The sequence below is a fragment of the Aspergillus pseudodeflectus genome (genome assembly GCF_044049435.1).
Source record: "Aspergillus pseudodeflectus strain CBS 756.74 chromosome Unknown BJX68scaffold_63, whole genome shotgun sequence".
Classification (NCBI taxonomy): domain Eukaryota; kingdom Fungi; phylum Ascomycota; class Eurotiomycetes; order Eurotiales; family Aspergillaceae; genus Aspergillus; species Aspergillus pseudodeflectus.
Genome location: NW_027263839.1, coordinates 75209 through 92986, shown reverse-complemented (window position 1 = coordinate 92986; position 17778 = coordinate 75209). Strand labels below are relative to the sequence as shown.

Sequence of the window (17778 nt, the reverse complement as noted above, 5' to 3'; positions counted from 1 at the left end):
GAAAATGATGCCAGGCTAAGTCGAGCTGGCGCAGGCTGCCAGCCCTTATACTCGAGCATCTCTCAATCTCCATCGCGTACCAGACAGTCATTCCTCGCACTGAGTCTGATGATCAAACGTGGAGGGCCGGGATCGAAGCGAGACACCATGCCTCCTCCACGGTGTCAATGGCCAAAAATCAGGTCTGGGGAGTGGCGGCTCGCGCCGGTTGTTGGTGCTGTCCTCGCTTCGAGGCCACCTGGACTCGAAGCGAGCCTCGTCCCCACCACCACCATGGAGAAACACCAAGTCGAGAGCAATTCTGGGCATCTGCTCTAGATAGCTACGTATGTTGCATCGGCGACATGGAGCCCTGTTAATCCCTTCACTTCAAAGAAAGAGTTGTCCGAAATTGTTCTGGGTCAAGAAAGGGTATTGGCATCCGATGCAAAAGACGTTTGGAAAGCAAGGAGAACTAGAATGAAACGGATCGTCTAGTACCTTTTGACCAAGAAGTTGTTCGAGCCCTATGGTAGGAGCAGGATCAGGCAGGTGCTTGGCCCTTCGCTCCTTCCTCAACAGTGCTCGTACAAATACCACTTTCACCTCCGGCTCCAGCCGCTGTGGCAGTTCTCTCGTTCCTCTTCTTCTCACTCTCGTCTATCCCCGCAGCTCGTTTCTCCCTCCATCCCCGGCCAAATACATACTCCACCCATCCCATCACGCCACCCAGTCCGAAAACCGCGCCTAGAAACACGAAACACCAACCGAGCCCCATGTCCCTAAGCATATTCTCAACCACTGCTGCACCTAATGCCCCAAGCCAGCATCTCACAAGATTGCACGCTGCCGCGGCCGTCGCCGGCCTATCAGGGAACAGGTCAACAAGCAAGGTATTCAGGGCGTTTGTTGCAGAAATCGTCGCGAACCCGTTGAAGAATTGCAGCACCAGTGGTACAAAGATGTGTGCTGAGGCTTGCAGAGCAAAGCCATATGGTATAATCGTTGCAAGGCATAACAGGATTGCCGGAAAGAACGCTTGAAGACGGGCGTGTTCGATTGGAAAATCCCTGAGGTCTGTGGTCCGATTCGTGTCTAGTGGTAAGGAGAGGGCGCTGGCATGCCTTCGGTAATTCCAATCTAGGATCTTCCCAGTGATGATCGCTCCAAGAGAGGCGCCTACACCTAGTGGGAGGAAGCAGAGGCCAATTTGGAGGGTGGAAAGGTCGTATATGACGGTGAAGAGGTATGGAGTGCTGGTCAGAATGGCAATGTTGCTGAACAGGAGGAGACCAATTGTGCTTATCAGGATCAGGGCATCGGCGTGCAAGAGGATGGATAGGGCAGAAAGGGGTTTGAACAGATGAAGCCTCGCGTTTGTTGATGTGGATGCTGATGGGCTTGTGCCATTTCCCTGTACACGCTCTGTACGAGGGAGAGCCCTATGTGTACACCACTGGACAACAGGCCTCCTCCACCACTCCTTCGGCACAACGCTCCCATCCCCAACGATTCTCCGCGCAGTCTCCGGAACGAAAAGTACATAAACCGCAAGAAACACACCACTAAGAAGAGCCAGGAACAGAAACACTATGCGCCAACCGAAAAAGCTCGCGATGAGCCCTCCAATCACCGGGCCCAACGCCGGCGCGATCATGACCCCCGCCGCCATGGTACCAGTATACGAGCCTCGCTCAGCAGGTGTCGAAATATCAGCAATGACTCCATACCCAAAGCTCACCGTTCCACTACTTCCTGCACTTTGCAAACAACGCAATGCCATAAGTGCCGCGTAACTCTCCTGCAACGCAAGCCCATTATTTGCTGCCGTCAAAATCATGAACGACAGGATATACGCGAGTCGACGACCGCATGCGTCGGAGAATGGTCCCAGAATCACCGGAGCAAGACCCTGAAGCAGCATATAGGTTGTGATCGTCAAGTTGATGGGAGCCATGGAGTTGAACCCGTAGGTATCCGCGAGCATCGGCATCACAGGGTAATATATTTGAGCGGAGAGGGGAGATACGAATGCCGCGAGTGTTACCATGACGACAATAAAGCGTTTCTGAGCAGTGGTAAACACAGAGTAGTTCTGAGATGGTGAGACGTCGTTAGCAGGAGGTGTCAAGGCAAGTGGCGCTGGTGCTTCAAAGAAAGGGTTCGCCGCTACTGGAAAGCGAGGTAAGGCTGCAGCTGGAGACTGAGGCGAGATTGAAGCTGGAGAGGCCGAAGACGAAGTCACCGCGACCTCGTCGATGACTCCGTCGGCAGGCAGGATTTCATCGAGAGAGGGGCGTTGTCGCTGGTGGCAGACGTCTCTATAAGCCATGGCCGTTGTTTCAGCTAAGGGGCGTTGAGATATGCAAGTCCGTCACAGTGTGTGGGGTTGACGCAGAAGTGTTGTCAGTAGTGAGGAATCTGACTGCAGGACTAAGAGGGGAGCAAAGTGCTTCACAGGCCTAGGACAGATCTGACAGAGCAAAAAAAAAAGTGAACGGGGACTTATTGAGGCAGTTCCACAGACTCTGTGTGGCCTCCAGGCAGCCATATGTTGCCTCTCCTGCCCAAGATGAAACTGCACAATATAACTCAGTACAGTAGGTTTTCTTTTTGGTAAACATTGGAATAACTGGGAGTACCGTCAGAAAATCAACTTGACGCATGAAAACGCCACTTAGGGCAGCCGTAGGGCATCCCGTACAGGGGAAGTCGAACGCCCTCTAGATAATTTGGCAAATAAATTCCGCAAAAAGAGTAATAACGTAGATTCTCCGACTAATACTACAGGACCGAGTACGACTCCTTTTCAAGGCGAAGGAGAATAAATGCACCTGTCTGTGGCGATTTGATTACCTATCTACATGCAGCCCGAGAAAGGCCTTGCGGAATGAACCGAGCGAGCCTTAACAGCTCGTCTGGACTTCACAAAAAAAAAAAAAACATGCACCAATTGTCATTGGATCAACAGGCTGGTTTACAGGGCTACCGTTACGGTAGTGACGTACTACGAAAAAAAAAGAAGAAATGGGGTCAAAAGTTAAGTATTCATCTACTAACTACTACCTCTGAGCTTACATATGCAACTTTCTCCGCGTCCATCCAATATGGCTTCATCAACTTGGAAAAGATAAAAGTAAAAAGCAAGCTAAGATACAGGATAATGCAAGGGTACAAGGGAATATAATCAATAAGTGTCTGCAATTCCATTCAAGGCAGGGTGGGAGATGGGGCATTTCGAGACTGAACTGAAAAAGACAGGGGGGAAGGCACAAGATAAGATAGTAGCGAAAACACACGAGACGAGTTCTAGATTAGAATAAGATCCTTAGTATCCCCCAGCCATCACAACGTTATAGTACCGACGACTCATCTCTGCGGTCTGGACTAGGCGAGCGTCGCCTGTCAGAGGGAGTCGGAGGACGCGAGAGAGTTCGATTGCCTGGTTGTTGTTAGTGTGTGGCTTTGTGATGAGAGGGAGGGAGACTTTACCTTTGCGTCCTCTTGCGCTGTCCATCCCGCCACGACACGGCTCATCTCCTTGAATGCGACTCGCTCCTCCAATCCTTCAACACCACCCGACCGACCAATCGTCTCCCCCCTTGTAACCAGGGCTTCTACCAATCTGTTCAAACGTTGAGGATCGCGGCCGCCGCGGGCCGTAGCCAGACAGAGGAAGTCTTCATAGACACCACCGCCACTAGCCCATCCTCGTACCTTGCCCTGTGGTGATTCTCCGAAGCCAGAAAGTAGTGTCTCTAGGGTGGCATAATCATGTTCAATCACCGCGGTTGGGCCAACGACACGGCAGAATGTCGCGTGGGCATCATTCCAGCTCTTTCCACGGACAAGGCAATCAACCTCTCGCGCAGCGTCGCCAGTGTCGCGTGCATAAAGGGCTTTAGACATCCAGATCCAGCTCTCTGAAATTTGAAGATCGCCCGTGAGGTGCTGCCACAATGGACTCGGTGAGCCTTCGGGTGTTAGCGGCTCCGGGAGACGGGCGGCGAATCGTGCTAGTATCTCCTTCAAAGCCCGCTCACGATCTGCCGCACGAGACAAGTGAATTAAGACAAACAGAGTTTGGCCAAGGTTGCCGGACGCACTCAGTTCCCAAGCATAATCCCATACCAGCTGATCCATTTGGGCGGCGTCGATCTGGAGGCGTTCGTGTCGCCCAAGGGCAGCCGAGAGTGCATGGCAGAGCTGGAAGGACAAGCGGTTGGATAGCTTGTCCCCGCTTACAGACTCTGGCAGCAACGCGGCAGGGAGTTCAACTGTAGTGACAGTAGGGCTCTTGGCTGCACCGAGTGTTGCCGAATAGGTCTTGAGCAGAACCCAGAGAGGAGATTCACGACCTAGAGTGTCGTTGGACGTCTGCCGCACACCGCGTTCTTTATCCTGATAAGAAGGGGAAGGGAAAGCAGGCTCCTGTCCACTCTTGAGGTCCTCGGTGAATTTTGAGACTGCAACCTCGAGCGGTTCATCATCACTGATTGCGTACCAGAGACGGAGACCAAAGGCTTGGAACCAATCCAGCTCGAATCGCTCAGAGAAAGTAAACGTTGATGCACGATCTTCGAGTGCGCCACCCGACTTGCCTTCGCTGCGGAGGGCATTACCCGCCAAAAGCTCGTACAAGGCTCGAATCGGCTCGTTCATCTCAGAATAGACGTTGTGCTGTCGCCACATCTCAACTTGTTGAGCCATATCACGGCGCGTTGTCGGGTCGCGACCAATCTGGGAAATGAGAGTAGCGAGGTGGAAGTTTTTGCTGGCCATCAGGACACCACAGGCTTCTTCAACTCGATGCGAGCAAAGCAGGTAGATGGCACGCTCCTCTGGAGAGCTAGCCTTGCTCACGGCATGCGAGTTTCTTTCACGGACGATGTTTTCCCAAAGACGGCTCAAACGGTCTTTCCTGATGCGGTGCAGGTATTTCTGTCGGAGTTGTGGTGGCACGCCGGCGGAAATATCGTCTTCAATATCGTCGTTGAACAAAATGTTCGCTAGCCGCCAAATCACCAGCTCCTGATCGGACTGGGCAGATTGTGGAACTTTGGCGAACTTGTCAAAGTCGGGTTGTCCCAGCCGCGCGAAAGGAATTCCGTCGATACGAGTGATGATAGACTGTTTTCTTTGTACCTCGAGCATTTCATGAGGCTCCGCTGTCTGCCCGGAAGCGAAGAGCGCGATATCTCTTCCTTCGCTAGTAATTGAGAATTTTTCTCTCCAATGCAAGTCTCCGTATTGGTTCTCGGCGATATCGCTTGTCGCACAAATCAAGGAATTGAGAGGACCCCACCGAGGTTTGAACGAGTTGTGGAAGTCCAGATCATCCTGGCTCATTTCATTCGACTCTCCGGCGAACGTCTTGGGCTGTTTGTTATAGGGCCACTGTAGAGGTCGAAAAGTTAGCTCAATCATATCTCAAAAATGATCACAGCAGTTGGGTGTAGAAAGGAAGAAAAAAAGAAAAGATGAGTCGAACCTCAAAACCAGTACGTTGCGCAGCTTGCGCCTTTGGCGGAGATTGTTGTTTTTTTGTTTTGCGGGGTTGTTGGAACAAAGAATTCATCAAGTCGATACTAGTCGCGAAGCCCTTTTGTTGAGCATTCGCTGCGGGTTTTGTCGGCGTTCCATCCGCAAGCGGCCGATCATTGAACGCACTCGCTTGAATTTCACGAAGAGCGTCGCGGTTTTGTTTCCTTGGACTGATAGTTCGTTGCAGCTGCTCGGCCCAGTCACCAGTAAGATCAAGGCGGGCCTTGGAAGGGGTATTCCAGGGTTTCAGCGAAGGGTGGGTGAACTCAGTGTCCATACCCTCATCGTCATGCTCCACGGTACGATCAAGGTTTGGAAAGGTGCCCGCCATGTCCATTTCCTCGCCTTCATCTAATTCAATTTCTGACTCGCCAGATTGCTGGCTTTCAGTGACGTCGTCGTCATCCTGTTCAGTTGAACCCGTGGAGCCGTCCTCTAAAAAAGACTCGTCTTCTTCGTCTTCAGATCCCATCTCGTGCTCCTCCACCGTCTCCATCGCCTGGTTTCCAAACGCCCCGGGGATTATTTTGCGCTTTTTGAAGTCAAACGTGTCGTCGTCAACTCCCCCCACCGAACTCGCAAAGGAATCTTCAATGGAGTAGGTGGACATCTGCTCCGAGCCAACGGTCAGGTCGTGGTCGGCAGGGAATCGATTCTTCAGAGTCGGGGTGTCAGGAGCAGCACTCTGAGTGCTTTGATTGAGACTCTCACCTTCAACTTGTTCATCTTCATCATAATCGAGGCCATATGTTGTGTAGTGAGCCACACGGAAGATCCACGTTCCGGTGTTGGTTTCGTAGCTGACGAACTCGGTGTTGTGCACCTTTCTCAGGCGGTCGATGTGCTTCTCAAAGAGGGGGCCGCTGGTGAGTGGAGAAGGTCCCTTCTTGTCTCGCCCACGGGGCCAGGAGTTTTCGATGCGCAAAGTAGAAGGCACATTCAGACCTTTGCCCCTCGCCGGCTTCATTGACTCGTCAGGGTAGACGGTGATTTTACGCACGCCGATATCGATGAGACCACCAAAGAGATTATCCAGATCAATCGCTGTCAGATCAACGGGGTCATCAAAGGTGACTGAGCCGCATCGCTCGCGGCCGACAGTCAGTCCCTTAAACTGCTTCAGCTGCTCACGGCTCAGCTTGGCAAGCTCAGATCGTGTGGGCTTCATCCAGTACTCGCCGGGGGTGGGGTCGGGACCAGGAACGAAGGGCAGTCGAGAGCCACCCTCGTTAGGCGAAGCAGATGACAGACCGCTCTCGCTAGTAGTGTCTTCTGGGACAGCGAAGAGGCTCCTGGTTTTGAGCGCCTCCATCTCCGGGCGGGAGTCAGAGGCCGACTTGGTGCCATTGGTGATACCATTAGGAGGACCATTCTTGCGAATAGAGCGCAGGAAACCCAGTTCTTCCGGTGTAGGTTCCGGGGACTCAGACTCAACAGGGACAATTTCGCCACCAGTTGCGTTGTCAGTGGTAGACTCAAAGCTGACCTTCTTTTTGACCTTGCTCGCGGAGTGGCCAGCGTCATCGCCATTGGTTATGGCGGCAGGTGGAGGGGTGTTACTAGCTGCGCGAGTGAAGAGGTCATTCCTCAAGCTGCGGTCGATTGTCAAGCGTTTCAGGTTGTTGCTTGATAGACGCGAGCTGCCAGAAGAAAGGGCGCCGGGGGACAAGATGCTATCTGCTTCAGGGTCGAATGACCTGCGCAAGTTGCTCGTAGAGAAACTTTTGCTAAAGGTACTACGGCCCAAGCTGCCATTGTAGCTACCACGCAGACTTCCTCCTAGAAGACTACCACCAAGGCCGTTAGGAGTGCTAGTAGTACTAGAAGGCGATCCGTAAGTCGAATAGGAGAATCCGTAGCCTCGAGCCTTGGGGGTGGTGATGAGGCGGTTGGAAGCAGTAGGCGTAAGCTTATATACTGGCAGCGGCGTGCGTTGCTTCTGCTTGTTCGCAGAACCAAGCGGTGTTGCCAGGGGGCCGGGGCTAGGAGTGTTTGGTGCGGGGAGACCAGAGAAGATGGACTGATTGCCGTATGGGTTGCCCTCGAGAAGGGAAGCCTGGAGACTGCCAGGCGCAGCTTGCTGAGATTGTTGCATCTGAGGCTGCTGTTGCTGAGAGCCGCCGAAGAGACTAGAGGTTCCCAGGCCTCCCGTTTGTTGTTGGTTCTGGGTGTTACCGAAAAGCGACGAGCCCGTATTCTGGGTCGCTGTGTTTCCGCCAAAGAGGGAAGAGCCGCCAGTGTTAGTTCCACCAAATAGGCTGGGTTTCTGGATTTGCTGGGATTGAGCGCCACCAAAAAGACCAGTTCCAGACTGCTGGTTCTGGGTGTTTCCGAAGCCTCCAAACGTACTGGTACCGGTTGTACCCGTTCCACCGAACAAGCCCTTTTGGCCCTGTTGTTGGTTCCCACCGAAAAGTGAGCTGGTTCCGGTTTGTTGGTTATTCCCTCCTCCAAATAGAGAACCACCGGTCTGCTGTTGGTTTTGCTGGTTGTTTTGCCCAAAGAGAGAGGTTCCGGTGTTTGTAGAGCCACCGCCGAAAAGGCCCCCAGCAGTGTTGGTCGACGGTTGGCTGTTTCCAAAGGCGCCAAACAATCCCTTACTCTGAGTCTGGTTCTGGGTCTGATTTTGGTTCTGACCGAATCCACCGAAGGCACTGCCAGTCTGCTGCTGTTGGCCTCCACCGAATGGAGAAGCTGTAGCCGTAGTATTGCCGAAGGGTGTAGAAGAGCTAGTGTTGGTACCACCAAAGCCACCAAAGCCCGTTGTGCCAGTAGTCCCAGTGCCACCACCGAACAAAGACTTGTTTTGCTGCTGTTGATTGTTAGCACCAAATGTTGAAGTGCCTGACCCAAACGCATTGTTTGTGGAGGATCCGAAGCCAGTGTTGTTTCCAGAAGTACCAAACAGACTAGGCTGGGTGGTACCTGAAGAGGCAGCCCCACCAAACAGAGAAGTTGCAGGCTTTGAAGCTCCGAACAAAGGGTTGGAGCCAGTTGAGCCGAATCCGCCTGCTGTCTGAGTCTGGCCAAACGCAGAGGGAGCGCTGGTGCCACCACCGAACGGGGAAGAAGTACTAGCACCGAACCCGGTAGATGGTTGAGTCCCTGTGGCACCAAATCCAGAGCCTCCAAAAGCTGAGGAGCCAAAGGCACCAGCCTGGCCGCTGCCGTTTCCATACCTGCGGCCGGCGTTGTAATCAGCCAGTCGAAGTTCCTCAAAGGAGTATTTGCTGTATGGTTGCATGAATGAGATGCTTTGGTAGTGGTTTATGACATTGGAGGATGTATCCTTCTCGGTGAAAGGGCTGAAAGGAGTGCTGCCGGTACCGTCAGAAGGAGGAACTGCTTGCTGAAAAGCAGTACCTGTTCCGCCGCCGAAGGCCGAGCCACCGCTAGCGCCGAATCCAGTGCCAGAACCAAACCCGCCGGTGGTCCCTGTTGAACTGCCAAAGCCGCCGCCTCCTGTTGTTGTTGTTGTTTTTCCAAAGAGGCCGCCACCACCGGTGGACGAACTACCGAAACCTGAAGTTCCAGAGCCGAAACCACTGCCGGTACCAAAACCACCACCAGTACCTGTAGTCGGGGCTGCACCTCCGAAGATGCCTGTGCCCGATGTATTCCCTGCTCCAAATCCAGTGCTGGGGCGGTTTTGTCCTCCGAAGAGTGAATTTCCTTGGTTCTGAGTGGTACTTCCGAATCCTAGAAGGAAACAATCCGTTAGTACCGAGAAAGGTCGAGAACTCAAGGCACGCATGTAGAAACATTGAGATAGAGAAACAAAAAGAAAAGAAAAGAAAAAAGGCCGTCCTCTAGTAAGAATCCCTGCTTGTCCGCACCTGCCCTGATAGGAGCATTTTTGGGACCAATTAGAAGAACGGCTAGGAGAGGATTGAGAAATTCCGATCCAACCTGTAATGCCGACTGACTTCGCAAGAGGGAGAAATGGAGACCGTTCAAAGGTGGCCAGAGAAAGGATCGCAGCGCATCAACATGTAATGTAACCCACTCGGGACATACCTCCACCGGAGCCAAAAGTGCTGGTAGTACCCCCACCAAACGGGGACGAGGTTGTTCCAAAGCCTAAAATAATAGGGTAGAGGCTGTCAGAGACTGTCATGAAGCTGAGATCCTTTCTCTTGTCGCACTGCCGAGTTGCTCGGCGTCGAAGGCCTGCGCGCAGGATGATTGAGTTGTCGAATGCTGCACAGAGCCATCGCGGGTCGACATCACAAGCACCAGCCGAAGGTAGACCGTGAAAGGAGATACCAGAGAGCAGAAGAAACGGAAAAAGTCGAATCAAGGATACATAGAATGTTGAAGCGCCGAGAACAGGTGATTTAACCTACCTCCACCAGAAGAAGAGCCGAACCCAGAGCCTGCTCCAAAGCCGGAGCTAGACTGGTTGTTCTGGCCGAACCCTCCTCCGCTTCCAAATCCGCTGAAAGCCATGATAATGTTTGTGATTCTCGAGGGTTTAGCGACTCATCTGTTCAGTCGAAGAATCGGTCGTTGCGAGTATCGTCGCGAAAAATGGCGAGCCCGTGCGAAAACAAACTGAAGGGGTCACTTGATGTAACTAAACTGACGCAATGATTGCCGCGATTGGACACAATGCGCTGTGGTAGAAATCGACGCGCGGAAAGATTGCGAACAGGTTGGGCAGAGAGGTGTTTTGTTTTTTGCTCAACGTTGGCCGACTGCAGAGCGATGGGAGAAGGAAAAAGTGAATTAAAAGTGACCTGTGTCAAGCCACCTGCCGGGGAGTCCACGTACGAGCGAGGATCTTGACGAGTCCAGGAAGAAGTGAAAGCAGACTGAAGAGGGATGAAGGTAGGGGACTCTTGCAAAGAGCAGACGCGCACCGGGTGTTAAAGGAAAAGAGCCAGCAAGAGTTGCAACGAGGGAGAGCGGGACTAAACTAGGTTTAGTACTGCCTTCGGATGACCGTACGGTACGCCGGGGTGTTACCAATCGCCGCACAGACCTGCTATCGTATGGTAATCAGCGGTACTGCCGGCTTGGTGCTGTCCGCCAAAGCTGGCAATGCTCACGTGACAGTGCTGCCTGAATTACAGCTACCAATAAATGTGATGGAAGACTGCCAAAATGAATCATCTCGGGCGCTGCCTGCCAAAGAAGTTTTAGGACGACACCAAAGTTATTGTATGCAAGAAATCGTGTTGGTATATCAGACTGCTCACATGACCCCTGCGGAAGGGGCCAAGCTTGGACTCCAACAAAAGCATTGTCAGTGGTCTATCAAGAACCAAGCACAAAGGATAAACTCCGCGGTCCCAAGGTTCGAGCTTCTACTATTCGCCTTCACTAACTATCTACCTAGGTACGATGTCAGCGCACTCTGTGCCCAATCAGCGGTTAGATTGGCATTGACTTCACTGCAGCCCGATCCAACCTTGAAGCAGGAAGCCACTCTGACCTCTTTTTGCAACAAAGTCGAAGAGAATTTATATCTTGAAAGAAAAACGATAAAATCGATACCGTCAAATTATAGCTAATCATTTAAATAACATCCGCTCTGAAAGGTTCGCAAACATGGGAATCACACGAGGCGCCCGAATAAATATATCCCCCACTGGCCCAAAAAATCGACCAAGCCCGGGGTGGTTTAACGTCTACATCGGTCCATATCGAATGTGGTAGCCATCATCGTGACATGATTTTGACCAGTATATATGCTTTTTGACCAGACTTCCTCACTATTTGTGATAATGGGTTTATTTCCCTCGGGAAGCGTGGACGGTGGCGATGATCTTGTTCACCACCGAGGGGTCGGACAGCTGGAAAATACAAATTAGTCACAGACGACTAGACACAGAGTACGTAGATTGTCTTACCGTTGAAATGTCACCAAGGCTGTCTTCCTCGCCACTCAGGATCTTGCGCAGAATGCGCCGCATAATCTTACCACTGCGGGTCTTAGGCAGGTCCTCGACCACGAACACAGCCTTGGGGGCGGCGAAAGGACCAATCGACTTGCGGACTTGCATGATGAGATCCTTGCGAACCTGGTCGTTTGTCTCCTTGCCTTCTTTAAGCGCAACAAAGGCGTTCACGGCTTGGCCAGTGAGCTCATCAGCGATACCAACGACGGCGGCTTCAGCAACCATAGCTATTGATGGATTAGTAAGGTGTATTCGCTCGTAGAGGAATGCCATGACTTACCGTGCTCAATGAGCGCAGCCTCAATCTCAGCTGTTGACAGACGGTGACCGGAGACGTTGACGACATCATCCACACGTCCCCGAATCCAGTAGTAACCCTCGTGGTCACGGCCAGCTCCGTCCCCGGTGAACTATTTCGATACAATATTAGCATCTATACACATAGCTTGATCGTCGGGTTATAGAGCCTTACGTAGTAGCCCTTGTATACGTTCAAGTACGTATCCATGTAGCGCTTGTGGGCGCCCCAAACGGTGCGGGCCATGCTAGGCCAGGGCTGCTTGAAGGCAAGCACACCCTCGACGTCATTGCCCGAGATTTCCTCACCCGAGACCGGGTCGATGATGGCGGGTTCGATACCGAAGAATGGTAGTGAAGCGCTACCGGGCTTTGTTGGGGTGATACCGCCAAGGGGAGTGATGACGTTGGAACCCGTCTCGGTTTGCCAATAGGTCTATATGAATCCGGTTAGCGATGCATAGAAAATTGCAAATAATCAGGTCAACTTACGTCAACAATGTGAGCCTCTTCCTTTCCCACCTTCTCAAAGTACCACTTCCACACCTCAGCGGCGATGGGCTCGCCAACGGATCCAAGAACCCGCAGGTGCGCCATCTTGTGATGGATGTGCTCATCTCCAGCGCGCTTCAGCAATCGCAGAGCCGTGGGAGCCACGTAGAACTGAGTCACGTTGTGCTTCTCGATAACATCCCAGTAGCGGGAGAAGTTGGGGTAGGCAGGGGTACTCTCAAAGACCACTGTGGCGCATCCCAGAAGCAGGGGAGCGTACACCACGTATGTGTGACCAGTGATCCAGCCAACATCACCACCACAGAAGTAACGGTCATCATCATGAATATCAAAGACGTATTTACCAGTCATGGCAGCACCTAGCAGGTAACCAGCAGTGGTGTGCATGACACCCTTTGGCTTACCGGTAGAACCGGATGTGTAAAGCAGGAAGAGGGGATCTTCGGAGTTCACAGGCTCGGGGGCAAGGTATGACGGGTACTTCTCGACCTCATCGTGCCACCAGATATCACGGCCGGAAGTCCAGGGGACCTCGGCGCCGGTACGCTTGTAAACAAGGCAGGTCGACACATCAGGGCACTGTTTAAGAGCCTCGTCCACAATCCGCTTGGTTCCAATGATCTTGCCTCCACGCTTTCCCTCGTCTGTCGTAATAACGACCTTGGAACCAGCGTCAAGGACGCGGTCGCGGAGAGAGTCAGAGGAGAAACCGGCGAAAACGACGGAGTGGACAGCACCAATGCGTGAGCATGCGAGGAAGGCGACGATGGCTTCCGGAATCATGGGCAGGTAGATGGCAACTGTGTCACCCTTCTTAACTCCGCGCTGCTTCAGAACCCAGGCAACCCGCGATACTTCTCGGAGAAGCTCCCCATACGTAATGTTTCGGCCCTCGTTAGGCTCGTCGGCCTCGTAGATGATCGCGACTTTGTCAGGGTTCTTAATGGCGTGGCGGTCGACGCAGTTGAATGAGGCGTTTAATTGTCCCTCAACGAACCAAGCATTGTCGCCGTTCTCCAGAGAGCCGATGTGAGTGGTTTGGAAGTCTCTGTCGAAAGTGAGGAGCTCTCGGGCCATGCGGGCCCAGAAAGTGTCGGGACTGCGGATGGACTCTTCATAGAGCTTCTTATAGTCGTCCAAGTCTTTGAGATGAGTGCCCGTCGGGTGCTTGTCGAAGAACGCCTTGGGGACGTGGAATGTATCAACCTCGTGGGCTTCAGCAACCTTGAGGTGTAGCGTAATTAGTTTAGATCCATTGGTCGATCCGGGTCGTAGAGAGCAGATGCTTACCACGGCGGGCTTGGGTGGTGAGATAGGGCCGTCACTCATGATGAAGAATTTCCTCGAATTGCAAGCTTCCTGGAATTCGCAAAGTCAGAGAATGCCACAGAACGAAGCACGGCGACCAGAAAATTCGCAAGAGGGCTGGGGCTGGTGGGGAAGCTCCAGCGACAGCAAGAGCAGCGGCACGTGAGATGGTGGGATTTAAGCTTACCGTTCCAAGGATTATTCGCAGTAGCCAAAGTAAGGCAGAGCTCGGGGTGGTTGTGGTGGGGTAGGAGAGCTAGGAGGGGTAGCTAGCAGCCCTCTCGAGGATTTGGAAGAGGGTAGGGGAGGAGTAGGAGAGGGGAGAGTAGCAAAAGTAGGATGGGATAATAATCGAGGAGAATCTCAAGATCAATCTGGGAGGAGACAGTTATTTAATGCTCAGTGCGCTAAATAGGATAGTTGTTGAGGTCCCGCTCACCCCGGCTGTCCGGCGGAGGGGATGCTTGCTCCTTATACGGCGAATTATCTCCTGTCGCAGCGAGAGTACTCCGGACTCCATCTCGCTGGCTGCGACTACTAGGTCGATCCTTTTCCGGGCGACCGTGGGCGTCTCGGTCCTCAGCAGCCTGGTTCTCGGTTCGTCCATGGTAGCTTCCCCAAAGCTCAAGCCAGCATTATTGTTGTGTAACGGTGCTGCTGCTACCTCTCGCGCACAAGATCAAAAGTCGCGGAGTCAGAGACGAGCCCATTGAATTCCCCACTCGAGCGCGCTGGTGAAGCCGTGCGCAAACTATCCCAATGGACAGAGGATCGTCTCCCCTGCATGAGCGAAGCCGGAGTGGTTGACATTTGCCCCCTCCACAATGTCGTGCACTGAAAGGTTGGGCTCGGCCATGCGGGGCTTGGCCCCCGTTGCTTTTCGTTTCCGTTGCCCCGGCGCAGATCCGCCACATTCGCAGACCGAGCGAGATTCCATTTCCAATCACATTGCACAATCAAAAGGAAAGAAACAACCATCGCTGGCCAACGCAGTGGAGGTATCCTGGCGCATCCTGGTACCAAGTACACGACAATCTGCAAGGCAGTTGGATACCATCCTCCGCTGTCCCAGCCGTTCGCTAGAGAGAATAGTCAAAGCTTGCTCAGAAGCCTGCAATCTCCAAGCCTATGAAGTATGCCACGATTCTTGAATTCCGAGAACTAATCAGCGCGCACCTATCTACTCTGGAGCCCCCGGACGGAGGGATCACAAGAACGCTGGCCAAGCGCCTGATGGAGGGGTAAATTCCATTTTCGCTGGGCTTGAGCCGTGCGGGGGCGCAGGACCGCGACACTCCTTCCTTGATCGGGCAACATATAAGCGTGAGGAGGTGCATGGTTCTCGATCCCACAGGGCAGTACATAAGCAATAAGCCATCAATGGATGGCAGCGAGGTGGGCCTTGTGTCCAATCCGCTTGCTGCTGCTAACCTCAAAAGTGATTCAAGTGAGGGATGGCATGATATTCTGTTTGCGGAAATCATCCCAGCTGCTACCCGTGCCGGTTTCGACGTAGGTCCTCTTGTCACAGTTTGGAGTCGCATTACTCTCGATCTGGAGAAGTTTAATACACTCGGTCATCAATAGGCAAGAATTTCACTGCTAGGTGAGCCCTCTTGAAGTCAATTGGCCGCATTCGGAGTACTCTCGGAAATCCCGAGTCTTACCTAGGTAACCTCACCACTGGCACTGGCGCCAGCATGCAGAACGTTCTCCTTGCGCTGTTTCCCGAGCACAGCCCCTGCTCCTTGACTACAGGGTACCGAGAGCCACGAGAGGAAACGTTGCTTAGCTCTCCGTCATATAATTCAGGTGTCGTTCTCGAGGGTTCCATATTCCATACTTAGTAATATGCCAAGCTACCCACATTATTCGGAAGATGTGCATTGTACCTGAGTTTGATGGACCCCGGATACTATGACGAGGTATGTTCTGCGTTCTAGCCGAGGGCTCCGTGTCCCCGGCTTAACCTAGGTAGGCAGATAGATCTCTGGCGCCGGGTGGATAGAACGACAAGCACCTCCTTTCCGCTTGGAGGTGACCTAGAAAGGGCGATTCATCCAGGCCACGACGCATACTTGATTTCATACTTGATCTACTCGTGCATTCCTTAGGTTCCTTTTCTCCACTGTAATGGACTAGCTGCTTGATCATCAATCGCAAGACAGCTTATTACACACTTCAAGAGGAATGTTAACAAGAACTTCATCGAGAGCCCTGTTAAAGCATCGAGTAACACCAAAAAAAAAACAACGCCTTTAAGCACTCGTTGACAGGGTATTCATAGTTTGAGTGAGTAGTTACGAGACCTCGGATAAGATTAAGATATTCATTGCCGGATTCGAAAACTGTACATGATCAAAACCCTAAGACAGGACGCACGCATTGACAACAAAGAAAAAGAAAAGTGTAGATATGGCATGGCAAGATGGTAAGGATATCCACGCGTACATGGAAATGAATGGGAGAATCTTGATCTATAATATGATTCACTCTTTTGCAGTAACGTAACGAAAAGGGATAATTTACATGCCAGGCGAGATGAGCTTGCCCTCGGCCCGGCTGTTGGGGTGCCAGCCACCGGCAAACGGCCTCTCACCGTTCAGCTCCTGTGAATACTCCTTGATGCGGGCTTCCAGCTCGGGGCGGAAGTGTCGGATAAGACCCTGAATGGGCCAGGCAAAGGCCTCACCCAGGGCACAGATGGTGTGACCCTCGACCTGCTTGGTCAGTTCCTGCAGCATGTCGATCTCACGCTCGCGGGCCTGGCCCTTCTCCAGGCGCTGCATCATCTGCATGGTCCACTTGCTGCCCTCACGGCAAGGAGTGCACTGTCCGCAGGACTCGTGCTTGTAGAAGGTGGAGAGACGGGAGATGGCGCGGATAATGTCGGTAGACTTGTCCATGACGATGACGGCGGCGGTTCCGAGACCGGTCTGGGAGTCCTTAAGAGCGTCGAAATCCATGAGCTGGTCGTCACAGACGGACTTGGGGATGACGGGCGTTGAAGAGCCACCGGGAATAACGGCCAGAAGGTTGTCCCAGCCGCCGCGGACACCACCACAGTGCTTGTCGATCAGCTCACGAAGAGGAATGGACATCTCCTCCTCCACGGTGCAAGGGTTGTTTACGTGACCAGAGATACAGAAGAGCTTGGTCCCTGCGTTGCGCTCACGACCAAACCCGGCGAACCAGCTACCTCCTCGGCGCATGATGGTGGGAGTCACGGCGACCGTCTCGACGTTGGTGACTGTGCTGGGGCATCCGAAAAGACCGACGGCGGCGGGGAACGGAGGCTTAAGACGGGGCTTGCCTGCCTTGCCCTCAATGGACTCGATGAGAGAAGTCTCCTCACCACAGACGTAGGCGCCCATTCCACGGTGGATGTACACGTCAAAGTCGTAGCCAGTTCCGCAGGCGTTCTTTCCGATAAGACCAGCCTGGTAGGCCTCGTTGATCGCGCGTTGAAGGACGGTGGCTTCGTGGTAGAATTCGCCACGAATGTAGATGTAGGCGGCATTGGCGTTCATGGCACGGCCGACAACGAGACAGCCCTCGATGAGCTTGTGGGGGTCCTTGCGCATGATCTCGCGGTCCTTGCAGGTTCCGGGCTCACCCTCATCGGCGTTGACAACGAGATAGCGGGGTCTAGGGTCCTTGTCCCAGTCCTTGAAGTTCATGAAAGACTGGCAATCCAAGTTAGACAGGATCCGACCCGCCGGTGGAGTAAGGAAAGGTAACGTACGTATTTCAACCCAGATGGAAAACCAGCACCACCACGGCCACGCAGACCAGAGGCCTTAAGTTCTGAGATGAGCTACTCAATAATACGCATTAGCGAATGGCCACTCGATTGCTCCTCCGTCTCCTTCCGTCCATAAACCGGTGAGAATGCCTACCCAATCATGGCCCTTCAATACAATCTCCTTGGTCTTGTACCAATCACCATATTTCTGCGCTGACTTCAAGTCTCCGCCGTGTGCTCCGTAAAGATTCGTGAAGATACGGTCCTGATCCTTCAGACCACCATAGTGCCTGACCGGGGGTGCATTGTCCTGAACGGTCGCGAACGAGCGGGCGGCCGGGGCCTGGAGACGGAGGGAGCGGGATGAAAGGGTCGCGAGGGGGGAAGACGAAGGAGCCGCCGCTCGAGATATCATGGTGACGATGGCCCAATGGCTGTGGGGGAGAGATTGAGGAGGGAGGACGGGGAGGTTCGGTGATGGCGTTGAGC

The 17778-nt window shown here is 53.1% G+C and overlaps 4 protein-coding genes across 4 annotated transcripts; all 4 read right to left on the bottom strand.

Annotated features, from left to right (window-relative positions):
- Positions 1-249: 249 nt before the first annotated feature.
- Positions 250-2430, bottom strand: BJX68DRAFT_278911 (putative MFS transporter). The gene is made up of 2 exons (XM_071048623.1): positions 586-2430; positions 250-480 (listed from the first exon to the last, which is right to left on the bottom strand). Exons 1-2 carry the CDS (start codon positions 2309-2311, stop codon positions 455-457), a joined length of 1752 nt encoding a protein of 583 aa, XP_070894202.1. The 5' UTR covers positions 2312-2430; the 3' UTR covers positions 250-454.
- Positions 2431-3008: 578 nt separating this feature from the next.
- On the bottom strand, positions 3009-10408 carry BJX68DRAFT_246398 (nuclear protein 96-domain-containing protein). Its single transcript, XM_071041640.1, has 4 exons — positions 9870-10408; positions 5471-9222; positions 3472-5376; positions 3009-3421 (listed from the first exon to the last, which is right to left on the bottom strand). Exons 1-4 carry the CDS (start codon positions 9970-9972, stop codon positions 3308-3310), a joined length of 5874 nt encoding a protein of 1957 aa, XP_070894201.1. The 5' UTR covers positions 9973-10408; the 3' UTR covers positions 3009-3307.
- Positions 10409-10993: 585 nt separating this feature from the next.
- Positions 10994-14009, bottom strand: BJX68DRAFT_246381 (acetate--CoA ligase). The gene is made up of 7 exons (XM_071041639.1): positions 13732-14009; positions 13527-13595; positions 12216-13460; positions 11899-12159; positions 11707-11836; positions 11379-11653; positions 10994-11321 (listed from the first exon to the last, which is right to left on the bottom strand). Exons 2-7 carry the CDS (start codon positions 13563-13565, stop codon positions 11259-11261), a joined length of 2013 nt encoding a protein of 670 aa, XP_070894200.1. The 5' UTR covers positions 13566-13595; positions 13732-14009; the 3' UTR covers positions 10994-11258.
- A 2060-nt stretch (positions 14010-16069) lies between these two features.
- BJX68DRAFT_271502 (NADH-quinone oxidoreductase subunit NuoF) lies at positions 16070-17704 on the bottom strand (the record flags this gene model as incomplete). Its single annotated transcript, XM_071046953.1, has 3 exons — positions 16070-17230; positions 17290-17361; positions 17444-17704. The coding sequence occupies 3 exons, from the start codon at positions 17702-17704 to the stop codon at positions 16070-16072; spliced, it is 1494 nt and encodes a 497-aa protein (XP_070894199.1).
- Positions 17705-17778: the final 74 nt, after the last annotated feature.

Bases quoted from the DNA above. Each gene is read 5' to 3' on its own strand.
- BJX68DRAFT_246398 (XM_071041640.1), bottom strand. From the start codon at position 9,972: ATGGCTTTCAGCGGATTTGGAAGCGGAGGAGGGTTCGGCCAGAACAAC. The intron at 5,377-5,470 runs GTTCGACTCATC...CGACCTCTACAG, and splicing joins CGCAACGTACTGGTTTTGAG to TGGCCCTATAACAAACAGCC. The intron at 3,422-3,471 runs GTAAAGTCTCCC...AACAACAACCAG, and splicing joins CAGCGCAAGAGGACGCAAAG to GCAATCGAACTCTCTCGCGT.
- BJX68DRAFT_278911 (XM_071048623.1), bottom strand. From the start codon at position 2,311: ATGGCTTATAGAGACGTCTGCCACCAGCGACAACGCCCCTCTCTCGAT. The intron at 481-585 runs GTGAAAGTGGTA...CTTGGTCAAAAG, and splicing joins CACAGCGGCTGGAGCCGGAG to GTACTAGACGATCCGTTTCA.
- BJX68DRAFT_246381 (XM_071041639.1), bottom strand. From the start codon at position 13,565: ATGAGTGACGGCCCTATCTCACCACCCAAGCCCGCCGTG. The intron at 12,160-12,215 runs GTAAGTTGACCT...GGATTCATATAG, and splicing joins AAGAGGCTCACATTGTTGAC to ACCTATTGGCAAACCGAGAC. The intron at 11,322-11,378 runs GTAAGACAATCT...TGTATTTTCCAG, and splicing joins GCCTTGGTGACATTTCAACG to CTGTCCGACCCCTCGGTGGT.